Source organism: Impatiens glandulifera, chromosome 2 (genome assembly GCF_907164915.1).
Source record: "Impatiens glandulifera chromosome 2, dImpGla2.1, whole genome shotgun sequence".
NCBI classification, from domain to species: Eukaryota; Viridiplantae; Streptophyta; class Magnoliopsida; order Ericales; family Balsaminaceae; genus Impatiens; species Impatiens glandulifera.
In genome coordinates this window covers 55765222-55781564 of record NC_061863.1, presented here as the reverse complement: position 1 = coordinate 55781564, position 16343 = coordinate 55765222, and the positions used below count along the sequence as shown (strand labels likewise).

Here is a 16343-nt window from a genome sequence, read left to right as displayed (position 1 = left end):
ATTATTGATCAATTATTCTCTTCAGATTTTAAATCTTCATGATCTTGTTTGTAGATGAACACACCTCTCTCATCAATAAACTAATTCAACTTCACGTCATGCATTTTATTATCAAATCTTCGAGGTTTTTCATATCCCTTTATTTTTGTTCTTCAAGGTTTTATTTGTAAAATGAAGAATTGAACAATAAATTCAATTATGGGATTAAATAAATTACACCGATCTCAAACCACACACCTTATTTATTTATATAAAAGTAAAAGCTAGACATGGGACAGTAAGACACTTATGAGCTTGTCGAGATTAATGGATGATGACCCATCTTCAGTTGTGGCTGCCTCTGCCAGCTTCTTCCACACCGAAGCATTACTTCTCATCTCCTTCCCTTTCTCCCCCTCCATTAAATCATTCACAAGCTTCTCTACTTCAAATCTCTTCACATTATTATCAATCTGTAGAGCCACCTTCCATTCCTCACAAGCATGTCTACAATTTGTCTGTTGGTCCGCAAAGAAAGGCCAGCAAATCATCGGCACACCGGCTGACAAGCTCTCAATGGTCGAATTCCACCCACTGTGTGTTAAGAATCCTCCCACTGCCGGGTGGTTTAGAACCTCATCCTGATCGCACCAGCCTGCGATCATAGATCTCCCTTTCGTCTCTTCTAAGAACTCCGGAGGAAGAACAGAGGATTCCCCTATAACCATATCGGGCCTGATGATCCACAGGAAATGCTGCTTGCTGTTGGCCAAACCCCACGCGAATTCAATAAATTGTTGCGGAGTCACGGGAGTGATGCTACCGAAGTTCACAAATACCACCGTTTTGTCACACATGGAATCCAGCCACTTTAGGCATTCTGGCGCCTCCACCCACATGTTATACCTTTTTGTTGTTAAAGACAATGATCAATCATTAACTTTTATCTATCTATACAAAAAACAAAACAAAAAGTCTTAAATCGTACCCGACCGAGTCTAGATAAGGCGAGTTTGAAGTGGACGAGATTCGGTTGAGGAGTAATTGGAGAGGACCCACGGCGAAAACCTTTGGGAATTTGGCGGAGAGGTGATTGAGAATTTTAGGCTCGAGGGATTCGTAGGTTTCAATGCCCAGCGCGGATGCTCGGGGGACTGCTTCGGCTGCTTCCATGGCTAAGTGAAAGATTGGGTGGTTCGGATCGGTTGTTTGGAAGAAGGCGGGTAGGTCACGGATTAGAAGGTTGTCGAATCCGGGTAACCAATCCACTTTAGTGTTTAAATACTCCTCAGTCAGCTCACTCTCGTCTGCATCAAAATTTATTTGTTTAGCTCAAACTAATTAAATTTGTAACAATAGCGAACGGCATCACCACCGGGATCCCTAGTTGCTCCGCCGCATCAATAGCGAACGGCATGATCCCGTCGGAGAGTATACACGTTACCGGAGGGCACAATCCGTCTCGGTTGATCCTTCGGATGAGATCCATGAACGGAGGAAGGAAAACCGTTCGAATGGCCTGGCTGAGTGCCAGCAAATCCTGAGTGGCGTCCACATTAGAAGGCGAGAGTCCATCTGGAATGGTCTCGAACCGGAAACTGGGGACTCCGTCCATGGCGCGGGGGCCTCGGGACTTGAGATAGCGGCGGTGGTTGAACTCGGTGTTGACGAAGGTGACGTGGAAGCCCTTGTGGTGTAGGAGCTTGGCCATCTTTAACATACCCTTAATATGGCCTTGAGCTGGGTATGGTATCACCACTGCATGAGGAGCTTTCTTAGGCCTGTTTTTCACTTCATTTAAACTCATTTTCTCTTTTTCTTTTTTAGATTGTAAAGACCTTTCTTATTTATAAGCTTGCACTTAGGCAATTAGGCAAGGGAAATTGAAGAAATGGCCCTTTAAGGCCTTAAATGTGGAAAGTGCCCACTGGTCACACTTTTATTTATTTTTATTTTTTTTGGGGACGAAAATGCTTTCAAAAAATTAATTTTTTTTATTATTTTTTTTTTTTTTTATTTTTTTTTGAAGAAAATGTCTTATTTGCGTCACGCAATCGCGAGACGAAAAAAAAAAATTCCTCCAACATAGGCAAAATCGTCCAAAAACAGTAAAAAGGGTCACCAGCGTTTTTTTTTTTTGTAAGCGCTGCACTTTCCTCGTTTAAGGCCTTTTGAGGGCCATTTTCTCAAATTTTCAGTTAGGCAGGACCTTTCTTATTTATAAGATTGTAAAATGGTATATATTATTGAGTATGGTATGACTTTAAAATAGTGTCTTATGATTTTACGATTTTAGACTATTTAAATTCTTAAATAAATAAATATTTACGATTTTAAATTTATAAAAAAAAATTACGGGTTTTACGAATTTATAAATAATTACGATTTTATATTATTTTACATTAAAAATAAAATTATATCGTAAAATAAAAAGGTTATTATTTATTCAAATAAATTAATTAATGTAATTAATTTTATCAATATAATTTTTTTAGTTTTATTTATTTTTTATTATTATTTAATTAATATTATATTTAAATATATAAAAATTTAAAATTAGTGAGTTATAAAATACTTAATTATATATATAAATAATATTTTTACAAATTAAACTTTTAAAATTTCAGGAGAATTTAAATCGATTTTACGAGTTTATAATGGCTAACATTTCTTTTAACTCTCAAATTTAAAAATTTTATCCAAAAGTTGGTTTGTCTAGCTAGTTGGCCCAAAGAATTAGAATTGGTTTGTTTTCAACTTTCTAATAATATAAAGCTTAATTGTCAAAATAATCTATAAAACAAAATTAAACTATAGATATACTAGCTTTTAAGAACATTAATAACTTTTTTTTTAATCTATACTTATAATGACGCCTGAGTTAAGCCCGACAGGGAAAACTCATCCAAAGGGCAGCTCAATTTTTTTTTTTAAATTAACTGAAAGCTCTTATTAATATCTATATTTTTAGGCCCACAGAGTATTTTATTTATTTATGTATTTATAAATTAAAACAATAAACTATAATTTATATAAATGGCCAATATGGGATATTTGTTTAAAAAAATAAATAAATAAACTCTAAAGGCCCAAGGGAATATATCACATGGGAGGAAGCTTGGACTTGCCATGTTGAATGTGGATATAACATCAATACCTAATTATATTATATTACATATATATAAATTGAATATATTAAAAGTGTATATATAAATATTCAAAATATATTTTATATATTAGACCTCCTTATGGGTGGCTTAACCTTATTTTATATAACCTTCAAAGGTACATCAAAATGTCCAAGAACTTATCCATAAGCATTTATTTATGAACTGCAAGAATAGTTCTCAAACTCTGAAAACCTTCTACAAATTGCGAATGTACAATATGTTCCATGATTGCATATTTGCATTTTAACGCGACTATGCTTCTGCAATTTATTCTATATACCTAGTCTGTTAAGAAATAAATGAAGAATAAACACAGTCGGTTGTTTTTGGCGGATATCACACCTTCACAATCATATTAGGCAATAATCACAATCTTATGAGGAGCGCAATAAATTGTGTTTGGCAGTAATCATTTAAGTTGTGTACTCTTATGAGGAGCGCAATAAATTGTGTTAGCCAACTCTATTTATTTATTTTTTTAATTTTTTTTCAATATATTTATCAAAATTAACGTTAATCAATATTTGAAAAATAGTTGTGATTTTATATTTTAATATTATTAAATTAATTAATGAAGGATACTTAAACGATGATTACACAATGGGTGTGGAAGGTTAAAAAATATTATTTAATTCTTATAATTTTGATTACAACAATGTCAGAAATCATCTGGAGAATCCGTGAATCTAATAATATGAAATAGAGGTAATTAGACTTATTTATTTTGCTTACAATACAACAATGAATTTTTTTACTTTATTATGAAATCGGTACATCATTCTTCAACTATAAAAATTAACATAGTTAATTATTTATTTATTTTTTATTTAAATATCTTTATAACTTTTTCTTTTTTTTAAAAAAGTTATTATTTTATTATAATTATTTTATTTAAGAATATATATTTTAAAATTATATAATTATTTTAAAATAATAATAATAATATTAATTATTAAAATATAAAAATATGTTTATAATTGTAGACATTTAAAATTACTCCCCTAATTTATTTAAAATTATCTGGAGGTAATAAATTAATTTTTAAAATTCATATATGAAATAATTGTACGATATTAAAAAAATACTAATAAATAATTATTTTAGAAACAATATTTATTTAAAAAGAAAAAAATAATTAAAAGGGTCAAGCACGCATCTGGATGGACTAATCATAGGCTCCGGGAAGACCAGACCGAGCTAAGGTCAAGATAGAGTAGTCCAATGAGAAATCATATTAATATTTAATGAAAAATTAATTTTAATATATATATATATATATAATATTTTAATTAATAAAATGATATGTTATTAGTTTTTTTTTAAAATATGACTCACGTAAAATAAAATTTATAAAAACATTAATATTTAATAAAAATAATATTAATTTTAAAATATAAATAAATAATATTTGTATTAATAAATTAATTAATTTGATTAACTAATAAATAACTTAGATATAAAAATTAATTATTCAAATAATCTTAACTATAACTCTTAATAATATGATAAAAATAAAAACATGAAAGACAAATCATAGAAGAAGAAAAAAAGATAAAAATATAAATATAAAAGACAAATCAAAAAAGAAAGAAAAAAATAAGCAACATTACTAATAAGTGATCACTACTCTAAGGTACCACATGATAAGTTGGAGTAGTGAGGGAATGATGATTGGTTGAAAATTCCCTAATTTCCTTTTATGTCCCTTCTCAAAACTAAATGTCACTATTTTCATTAAAATAAAGTTTTAATGAAGCTCAGGGTCATTAATTTAGGGGCCTTACTTTTAAAAAAACAAATAATATTTGAATTTGAATTATTTAAATAAAGTTAAATAACTTGTCTTAGTATTGAGTTATTTAATATTTATTAATTATGTTAATATTTTATCTTTTATATTAAACATATATGGTCTTTGTTGGCAAGCTAGTTTAGGTTTTCGAGTAACTCTCTTTCTCCCTTCCTTTTCTTTTTTTTTTTTTTTTTTTTTTTTTTTTTTTTTTTTTTTTTTTTTTGTCCTTTACTTAACAAGTATCTTCCTTTTCGACCATAACAGAATTGACCGGCGGTGGTTGGTCAAAGCTCTAGTAGGTAATTGACCGGTGGTGGTTGGTCAAAGCTCTAGTAGGTAGCAACTCCCTTCTCAGGGAACCGTACGTGAGACTTCTGCATCATACGGCTCAGCCCCGCCCACAGGATGGGAAAAGCGCTTTGCTTCTCTCGTGTTTGCTTCCATTCGGTATTAATGTAAATCCTTCAAGAGCGATTGAGTTTGAATTTGTTGAATCGAGTTAGAAAGGAAAGTCAGCTGCTTTAGAGGCGGCAACGCCAGGTGCTATTGTTAAGGCTATCCCAGAGATCTATATTAGGATAGCTCTTACCGACCTTTCTTCGGGCGCTGACTGTCTGTGGTTCCCACATTTTCTTCTCTTTTGTTATCTTTACTATTTCTTTCTCTTGTATCTTGACTAGCAACACTTTCATCCAAGATGAGATTCTCAAAGAAAAGCTCGTGGAAGGCAGCTGACCAACTTACGAAGTGAAAGGAAGATCACCAACGACTTGCATTTGGGCTAAGACATTTCAAGACAATTGAAAAGAAATTCGATGAAATCAATCCCCATGGATTTAAAAAAATATTTCTTTTTTCAATTCTCAATCTCGACTTAGAATAAAGGTTCTCCTAAAAAGGAAGAATTCCTAAACGAAAAAGACGAAATAATTATTGACAAACTCCTTTTAGTAAGTGCAGGTTCTTATGAATAGCCCGAACTTGCTAGCCAGCTCCTAGATCGATATAGATATGGAGGACCCGATACTCTTATTATCATCTTTCCTGGTAGATCCACCTAGATGTATTTACCCTTCCTTCCGGTCTATTCTAGTTTCGAGCTACATTTGGCAGTTAAACTATCCTCATACCTCTCTTATCCCCTCGTTGTTGCTCTATATCTCGCTTCAGGTATTACACTCGTTGTAGTTAAATAAAACTTTTGACCGCATTCCCTTAAAAATCAATAAAATTGATACAATAAATATTAATTATTAAATTTAAACTTATTTTATTAGTTAACTTTTAATTTATTTATTTTCAATTATATAAATTATTTAAATTTATAATTATATATATATATTATAGTTATTAATATATATATATATATATCCAAATTATATAGTATATTATGTCATAAATTTAAATATATGGTATAAGTTAGGTATATATATTAATGGAAAGAATGTCAATTTTATCATCGAACTATAACGGAATATTCACGTATATTACTGAACTAATTTTTGTTCGTTCATACCACTGTAGTTAAACTTAATATTCATCTATATCACTGGTTAACAAAAACATCCAAGTCCGTTAAGTTTTCCGTTAAATGATGACACATTTGATTGACATGTCATTCTTTTTAAATTAATATATATTATTTTTTATTTTTATTTTTATTCATAATTTTTAAAAAATAAAACTTTTATATTTTTAGAGACATTAACCAAACAATATAGACATTTTGAGAGACAATAATAATAATTCACTTTTTTTATTAATATATTTTTAACATTTATTTTTATTAATTTAAAAATGTTAACAAAAATAAATGGTGAAAATATATTAATTAAAAAAATGAATTATTGGTAATACTTCTCAAAATGTAAAATTTATTTGATTAATATCTTTGAAAATGTAAATTAAGTTTTATTATTTAAAATAGTGAATAAAAATAAATACATAATATATATTAATTTTAAAAAAAATGACATGTCAATCACACGTGTCATCATTTAACGGAAAAACTTAACAGATTTGGATGTTTTTGTCTAGTAGTGATATAGATGAACATTAAACTCAAGTACAATAATATGAACGAACAAAAATTAGTTCAGTGATATACGTGAATATTCCGTTATAGTTCGATGGTAAAATTGACATTCTTCCCGTATATTAATTAGTTATCTATATATATCTAATAATGCTTAATTTAAAATGTTGGAGGTGTAACACACGCTCTCTTCCCCATCATTAATAAATAAGGTAATTTCTCTTTCCTAATAATTATTTATCTTAATTATTTTCTCTCTCCAAATAATTATATATATATATATATATATATATATATTTCTTTCATAATATATATATATTTTTTTCCTAATATATATATATATATTTCTCTCCCTTAATTTAATTATTGAGTATTTTTTACTCTCTCTTACCATATAAATATTTATATTTTTTCGCATTAATAATATAAAATATTTTTTTATCAATAATTTTATATTAAAATATATAATATTACATAACATATTTATTTTTATATTTAATAATAACAATATATATAATAATGTTTAAAGTCAACATGCACCACATTAATCCATCATCATTAGATATATAATCCACATTATCAAATATTTTATCTCTCCTCTCTCCTTCTCTTTATTTCATAATTTCTCATGGCTAATAATTATTTATCTTAATTATTTTCTCTCTCCTAATATATATATATATATATATATATATATATATATATATATATATATATATATATATATATATATATATTTAATATATATATATTTTTCTCCCTTAATTTAATTATTAAATATTTTTTACTCTCTCTTATTATATAAATATTTATATTTTTTTCATTAATAATATAAAATGTTTTTTTTATCAATAATGTTATATTAAAATATATAATATTATATAACATATTTATTTTTATATTTAATAATAACAATATATATATATATAATAATCTATAAAGTCAACAAGCACCACATTAATCCATATATAATCTATATCATTAAATATTTTCTCTCTCATCTCTCTTCCACTTCATTTCTTAATTAAATTTTGTTTTTCTATTATAATATATATTATATATTTCATTATCAGATATTATCTAAAACATTATCTATATTAATATTAATTCAAGATATAAAAAAAATTGGTTATAAATGAATCTAATTTCATAATTTTTATATTTATTTATATATAAATATAAACAATTTTTTTTATATTTTTATAAATGCACCTACCTTCATAATTTTATATTTATTGGTTACCATATATATATATATATATATATATATATATATATATATATATATATATATATATATATATATATATATATATATATATATATATATATATTATATTAGTTTTCATCATTAATTTTATATAAATACATTTTATCTTTTATCATACATTTTTTCACTCATCATATATATAATAATATAAATAATTTTTATGTTAATATAAAAATTAACTAATTGGTAATAAATATTAAATACAAAATATATATGCATACACAAAATAATAAATTTATTTCAACAATCATAAGTGGTCTAGCGGTTTAAGTGTTCATATTTCATGCAAAAGATCAGGGTTCGAATCCCAGAACATGCAAAATTTTAAACAAATCATAGGCATATGAAAGTGTGATGTTGGAGTTAGTGGTTGGTTTGACGAACATTTAAATGTTTGAGGTCACGAGATGGAGGTTGGGTGGTCAGTGGTTTGTCGAGTATGATATCAGAATTAGTGGTTGGTATGACGAGCATTTGAAATTGTGAGGTCACGAAATGGAGGTCGGGTGGTGGGTGGTTTGTCGAGTGTGAGGTCGGAATTAGTGGTTGGTTTGGCAAGCATTTGAAAGTGTAAGGTCACGAGATGGAGGTCGGGTGGTGAGTGGTTTGTCGAGTGTGAGGTTGGAATTAATGGTTGGTTTGAAGAGAATTTGAAAGTGTGAGGTCACGAGATAGAAGTCGGGTGGTGGGTGGTTTGTCAAGTGTGATGTTAGAATTAGTGGTTGGATTGGCGAGCATTTGAAAGTGTGAGGTCACAAGATGAATGTCGGGTGGTGGGTGATGTCGGAATTAGTGGTTGGGTTGGCGAGCATTTGAAAGTGTGAGGTCACAAGATGAAGGTCGGGTGGTGGATGGTTTGTTGAGTGTGAAGTCGGAATTATTGGGTGGTGGGTGGTTTTTTGAGTGTGATGTCGGAATTAGTGGTTGGGTTGACGAGCATTTGAAAGTGTGAGGTCACAAGATGAAGGTCGGGTGGTGGGTGGTTTGTCGAGTGTGAAGCATAATTATTGGGTGGTGGGTGGTTTGTCGAGTGTGAAGTCGGAATTATTTGGTGGTGGGTGATTTGTCGAGTGTGATGTCAGAATTAGTGGTTGGGTTGGCGAGCATTTGAAAGTGTGAGGTCACAAGATGAAGGTCGGGTGGTGGATGGTTTATCGAGTGTGAAGTCGGAATTATTGGGTGGTGGGTGGTTTGTCGAGTGTGAAGTCGGAATTATTGGGTGGTGGGTGGTTTGTCGAGTATGATGTCGGAATTAGTGGTTGGGTTGACGAGTATTTGAAAGTGTGAGGTCACAAGATGAAGGTCGGGTGGTGGGTGATTTGTCGAGTGTGAAGTCAGAATTATTGGTTGGTTTGACGAGCATTTAAAAGTGTGAGATCACGAGATGGAGGTCGGGTTGTGGTTAACTAATTGTTAATAAATATTAAATACAAAATATATATGCATACACAAAATAATAAAATTATTTCAACAATCATAAGTAATCTAGCGGTTTAAGTATTCACATTTCATGTGGAAGACCAACTTTCGAATCCCAAAACATGCAAATTTATATTTTCAACGATGTATTATTGACTATAATATATGGTGGCGCAACTTTTAAACAAATGATAAGCATCTGAAAGTGTGAGGTCGGAATTAGTGGTTGGTTTGGGCATCTGAAAGTGTGAGGTCGGAATTAGTGGTTGGTTTGGTGAGCATTTGAAAGTTTGAGGTCACGAGATAGAGTTCGGGTGGTGGGTTGTTTGTCGAATGTGAAGTCGGAATTAAAGGTTGGTGTGGTGAGCATTTGAATGTGTGAGGTCACAAGATGGAGGTCGGGTGGTGGGTAGTTTGTCGAGTGTGAGGTTGGAATTTATGGTTGGTTTGACGAGCATTTGAAAGTGTGAGGTCACAAAATGATGGTCAATTGAGGGGTTAAGTGAGTGTCGAACGGATAAAATATAAGTTAATCTTAAGTTTAAAATAAATTTAATTTTATCTAAAATATTTATAAATAAATAATATTTTATATATATTCTCATCCGTGCAAATGCACGGGATTCATGCTAGTATATATTAATATCTATAATTTATATATAATTATAAATTTAAATACTTTATATAACTGAAAACTATTTAATAAAAAAATAGTAAATTAAAAATTGACTAATAAAAAATAATTTTATATTTAAAAATTAATGTGTCAATTTTTTAAATATTTTTAGTGAATTATAAAGAATTATAACCATGTAGCTTAAACATTTGTTTTTATTTATAATAAATTAAACTATGATTGTAGTATAAATATAAAATATAAATATATTATTAATAAATTTTAATATATATTAAATTGAATTTAAATTATTAATAAGATATAAAAGATATTACATGAAGTAGAGAAGAGAATTTATTTGTTTGTTTGCGATAAGAACATAAAATAATAACAATAAAGAAAGGAGAGAGAATAGATATTTGTTTATTTAAGTTGAAAGATAAAATAATAACAATAAGTTAATTTTAAAAGAGGTTAAATATATAATTTTGAATAGTACAAACGTCAATAAACTTTTAATAGTTACAAGTTTAGACTAAGACACTTAAAAAGACACGTGTAAAGTTTAGCATGGATTTAGAGGGTTTTAAAAACAATAAAAAATCTTAAAAATATAAATAGTAGAAAACGTCAATTTGATAGGCAAGTGAGACATTGCATCGATTATTATGGTCACCAAACAATGAAATAAGACTTTGATGGAATCTTTGATTATAATGTTCTTACAATAAATTTAGTCAAAACGGAATTCTAATCAAATTTACATGGACTTTTATCTCACTGAGATTCGAGACACATGCATTTATGAGATTTGAATTATTCAATTCGATTTATTTTACAAGTGATTTTCGGATGTTCGTAATTATTTTTTTCAGTAATATTTTAATTAATGATGGTTGATTTTGGACAATCGAGCTTTAAAGTCAATTATCTTGCTATCGTTAAAAATCATTCAGCCAAAGAAAGGGTCACAAATATCTGTAAAAATTAATGTACATAAATATCTTTACATGAAATGGCCTCAAATTAGGCACTTTGGCATGTGACCTTATTGTTACCTGCGTTTGAATTATTCGTCGCATTGTACTAAATATCTCTCCGTGCAAAAATCAACGACAAAAAATACGTCGGTAATGATCAAGATTATCGACGGAAATGATTAGACACACGTCGCTAATCATAACTTGTTGTCGCTATTTTTCTAGACTCTTTTGATACATGTTATTGAAATTATATTTTCCTTGAATTCATTAGCGACTGAAGAAAACTGAAGAAAACAGTAATCCTTTTTTCCTTTTGTTAGACTGGTGTCTTAAGGTTCAGTTTGGCGAAATAAATATTCAAATCGTTGATGTTGTTTTAATCGGTTTGATCAAATAATTTTTTTTTGTTAATATAGATTATATATAACTACTTATACATGTTCTCATTATATACACAAATACAAATATTAAAAATATGATCTAGTGACATAATTCATTAATTACTATAGTATACTTTCAAAACAAAAATGTATATATTAATTTTTTTTACTAAATATTACATTAAAAACGAGTCAACAATTTTGATATTCTACTAAGAAGTTTTTAAGTTCACGATATCCTATTTTTATTAGTTTAAAAGTGTGTAATAACTTAATAATTATAATACATTACTCATAATTGTCGGTTTATTGTTCAATTTTTGTATATGTCTTATTTAAATATTAACTTTTATGTATTTAGTCGGTTTGAGCAGTTTTAGTGCCTTTGAACCGATATACTGAACAATTGTGAATGGTTTGGCAAGGAGGAAACCTTAATAAATTCGGTTTGGCCGATTTAATTTTGATAATCAGTTCGGTTTAATCGGTTTATTTAAACAATTATGTTGGGTTGCATTATGCAATAAACTAATTATTCAATTGTTGATCAAATTAATCTCATCAGATTTGAAATTTCACGATCTTGTTTGTGGATGAAGACACCTCTAATCAATAAATTAATTCAATTTCACTTCATGCGTGTTATTTATTATATCAAATCTTCAAGGTTTTTCATATCTCTTAATTTGTTCTTCTAGTCTTTATTTGAAAAGTGAAGAATTCAATTCATGGGATTAAACAAATTAAACAATTACAAGGACTGCTCAAAGCTCAAACCACATACCTTAGTTATATATTTATTTATTTATATGAAAGTAAAAGCTAGACTTGGGACAATAAGACACTTATGAGCTTGTCAAGATTAACAAATGATGATCCATTTTCAGTTGTGGCCGCATCTGCCAGCTTCTTCCACACCAAAGCATTACCTCTCATCTCCTTCCCCTTCTCCCCCTCCATTAAATCTTTCACAAGCTTCTCCACTTCAACTCTCTTCACATCATTATCAATCTCTAGAGCCACCTTCCACTCCTCACAAGCATGCCTACAATTCGTCTGTTGATCCGCGAAGAAAGGCCAGCAAATCATCGGCACACCCGCCGACAAGCTCTCGATCGTCGAATTCCATCCGCTGTGGGTCAGGAATCCTCCCACCGCAGGATGGTTGAGAACCTTATCCTGATCGCACCAGCCCGCGATCATAGATCTCCCTTTCGTCTCCTCTAAGAACTCTGGAGGAAGAACAGAGGATTCCCCCATAATCATATCGGGCCTGATGATCCAGAGGAAATGCTGCTTGCTGTTGGCCAAACCACATGCGAATTCGATAAATTGTTGCGGAGTCAGGGGAGTGATGCTACCGAAGTTCACATATACCACCGTTTTGTCTCCCTTTGAATCCAGCCACTTTATGCATTCCGGGGCCTCCACCCAAAGGTTATACCTTTTGTTGTTAAAGATAATGATAAATCATTAAATTTTATCTTTCTATACAAAAAAAAAAAACATATAAAAAAAAAACAGTCAGGTTTAATCCGTACCCGACAGAGTCTAGAAAAGGCGAATTTAAAGTGGACGAGATTCGGTTAAGGAGTAATTGGAGAGGACCCACGGCGAAAACCTTTGGGAATTTGGCGGAGAGGTGGTTGAGAATTTTAGGCTCGAGGGAGTCGTAGGTTTCGATGCCTAGCGCGGATGCTCGAGGGACTGCTTCGGCTGCTTCCATGACTAAGTGGAAGATTGGGTGGTTCGGATCGGTTGTTTGGAAGAACCCGGGTAGGTCACGGATTCGAAGGTTGTCAAATCCGGGTAGCCAATCCACTTTAGTGTTTAAATACTCCTCAGTCAGCTCACTCTCGTCTACATAAATATTTGTTTAGCTCAAACTAATTAAATTTGTAACAAATGTGTTATAGTAAGTTAATTGATAAATATGGTATTCTTAATATAATTAACTATATATTACCTTTAAGCGGTGTAAGTCCTCTATCCATAAGGGGACGATATTGATCCCATCCTAAGAAACCACAAGCCCCAAAAGTATAGTAAGTCACCACCGGGATCTCTAGTTGTTCCGCCGCATCAATAGCGAAGGGCATGACCCCGTCGGAGAGTATACACGTTACCGGAGGGTTCAACCCTTCTCGGTTGATCCTTCGGATGAGATCCATGAACGGAGAAAGGAAAACCGTACGAATGGCCTGGCAGAGTGCGGGCACATCCTGAGTGGCGTCCTCATTAGAAGGAGGGAGTCCATCTGGAATGGTCTCGAACCGGAAACCGGGGGCTCCGTCCATGGCGTGGGGACCTCGGGACTTGAGGTAACGGCGGTGGTTGAACTCGGTGTTGACGAAGGTGACGTGAAAACCCTTGTGGTGTAGGAGCTTAGCCATCTTTAGCATGCCCTTAATATGGCCTTGAGCTGGGTATGGTATCACCACCGCATGAGGAGCTTTCTTAGATAAGATTTCACCATTGTTATGCCAGTTTTTCACTTGATCTAAACTCATTTTCTTTTTTCTTTGTTTAGATTGTAATTGTCTTTCTTATTTATAAGCTTGAACTTAGGCAGTTAGGCAGGGCAGTCAGAAGTTAATATATTTGATGTTTGTGTACTTAAATGGTACTTTGAAGTATTTTATATTTTCCAACTTTACTTAATTATACTATTATAGGCTAGACCCTTAATATTTGTTATGGTTCGGATCTATGAAATTTTATCTTTTTAGACACTTTTTAAAAAATATATATATATAATGTTAAAATTAATACAAATAACTTTGTTTAGTTTATTTTATTGTAAAATTAGTGATATAGGTAAATGGTTAAAACCTTAAAATAACATAACATTTAACTATCAAAATAAATAAATAAACTATTATATTTATACTAACATGACATAATTTAGGTTAGTACATGTAAGTTTATTTATTGAAATAGTACAAATTATGTAATACTTTTGATAAAAATAAAAATAAAGACTATAATATAATTTACAATCTAATTAAAAAAATTAAAATAAATTCACAAAAAAAGTTTTATATTTTATCATACTAAAAATATACTTTTCATTTCAATATAGTGGTAGGTCATTTCAACAGCTGATCTGTTTGGAAACGTCAAACTCCAGAGCTGGAGTGAGTTTTTGGACAAATTTTTTTTTTTTTAAATAATTTGATTGAATATACTTTAATTGGGTATATATTAAAAAAATATATATACCTCCATCTTAAAGTAGTCTAAGTTTATAATTTTCAATTTAATTTATTCATTTTTTACTTTTTCTTTATCTTTTTTCATTTTTTCATATAGTTTATTTAATTATTAACTAATTATATATATTGATTGAGATGATTAATTATATAAATTTATTATAATAATATAAATATATCTAGAGATGTAAATATCCTATTAAACATTATATTTATATATCAGATATTTTTACTAGAAAGTGATGTTATTTTTTTTTTATATTTATTTATCAATTAATTTTGTTTATATTTTTTAATTAAAATTTAAAATTATATATTAATAAAAATCAATCAAATCATATAATGTATTTTAAATTAAATTATTTTTTAATTTAACTAATCTATTAGTATTTTAAATTAAGTTAATAAAAAATTCAAATTATTTTGAGTAAAAAATATTAAAGATATAAATTTATATTGAATAATGAATTATTATTATTTATTATTGGTGATTTATAAAAAAAAGGTTAAAAAAACTAAAGTAGTTAATATTTAAAAATAAAAAAATATATTTAAATAAACTGAATAATATCAAACTAATCATAATTAAATATAAACACCAAGTAAATAAATTAATTTATTAAAACAAAAAATAATATGCTTATTAATATCACCACTAAATAAATGTAATTTTTTATTATCAATATTAAAAAATTATAATAAAATTTTCATTCTTATCATTTATAATTTATAATATTCTTGAGTAATCATATAATATGAAATAGAACTAACTTATTTATTTTGCCTACAATACATGATGTTGGAGCACTTTTGATCTTGGTTTTTTTATCCTAGATTTTTTTTATAAATTTTCTCTCTATTATATCATCATTTTATTATTTTAGTTAATTTAATATTTATATCATTTTATTTAATAATATAAATTTAAAAATAATAATTATATTAATTATTAAAATAAAAATATGTTTATAATATTAATATTTATTATTTTAAATTATAATGTGTTTGGAATTATATATTTTTTATATAAAGTATTATTGTAATCCGACATAAAAAAAAAATTTTAAAACATGAATTACAATAATTAATTTAAATCAAATTTTGGGTAAAATCTTTTATTTATTAATAAAAAAATCTCATACTTTATCCTTCCCTAGAATCTTGTAAAATATATGATAAATCAAAATAATAAATCTTATTAAAGAAATTTTTAAAAGAATTTTTGAGAAATTAATTTAAAATTATGTTAACCTATTGATTTTTATGAATTGATAATTTACTTTTATAAAATTAATAAAAATTATACGTACAAATTTATATTTGATATTTCTTTCAAGTTCAATGTGGATATTCCTTTCAAGTTCAATGTTCAATTACATTCAAGAAAGAACTTTCTTGTTAGGTCATTCCCATTAAAAAGTGGTCTCTATTTTATAAAATTTTAACATTTTAATAAAAAATTAGATTCTTATGTATTATTTATTCAA

General features: G+C 28.7%; 2 protein-coding genes across 2 annotated transcripts; both read right to left on the bottom strand.

Moving 5' to 3' along the window:
- Positions 1-204: 204 nt before the first annotated feature.
- Positions 205-1797, bottom strand: LOC124925475 (7-deoxyloganetin glucosyltransferase-like). Its single transcript, XM_047465483.1, has 3 exons — positions 1318-1797; positions 968-1286; positions 205-885 (listed from the first exon to the last, which is right to left on the bottom strand). Exons 1-3 carry the CDS (start codon positions 1784-1786, stop codon positions 264-266), a joined length of 1410 nt encoding a protein of 469 aa, XP_047321439.1. The 5' UTR covers positions 1787-1797; the 3' UTR covers positions 205-263.
- Positions 1798-12408: 10611 nt separating this feature from the next.
- On the bottom strand, positions 12409-14166 carry LOC124925473 (7-deoxyloganetin glucosyltransferase-like). The gene is made up of 3 exons (XM_047465480.1): positions 13611-14166; positions 13186-13504; positions 12409-13088 (listed from the first exon to the last, which is right to left on the bottom strand). Exons 1-3 carry the CDS (start codon positions 14152-14154, stop codon positions 12467-12469), a joined length of 1485 nt encoding a protein of 494 aa, XP_047321436.1. The 5' UTR covers positions 14155-14166; the 3' UTR covers positions 12409-12466.
- Between the last annotated feature and the right edge of the window lie 2177 nt (positions 14167-16343).

What these genes read in the sequence shown, in the direction of transcription:
- LOC124925475 (XM_047465483.1), bottom strand. Translation starts at nt 1,786, where the DNA reads ATGAGTTTAAATGAAGTGAAAAACAGGCCTAAGAAAGCTCCTCATGCA. An exon ending in TATTGTTACAAATTTAATTA is followed by an intron (nt 1,287 to 1,317) that starts GTTTGAGCTAAA and finishes ATTTTGATGCAG; the next exon opens with ACGAGAGTGAGCTGACTGAG. An exon ending in CCTTATCTAGACTCGGTCGG is followed by an intron (nt 886 to 967) that starts GTACGATTTAAG and finishes AACAACAAAAAG; the next exon opens with GTATAACATGTGGGTGGAGG.
- LOC124925473 (XM_047465480.1), bottom strand. Translation starts at nt 14,154, where the DNA reads ATGAGTTTAGATCAAGTGAAAAACTGGCATAACAATGGTGAAATCTTA. An exon ending in AGGACTTACACCGCTTAAAG is followed by an intron (nt 13,505 to 13,610) that starts GTAATATATAGT and finishes ATATTTATGTAG; the next exon opens with ACGAGAGTGAGCTGACTGAG. An exon ending in CCTTTTCTAGACTCTGTCGG is followed by an intron (nt 13,089 to 13,185) that starts GTACGGATTAAA and finishes TAACAACAAAAG; the next exon opens with GTATAACCTTTGGGTGGAGG.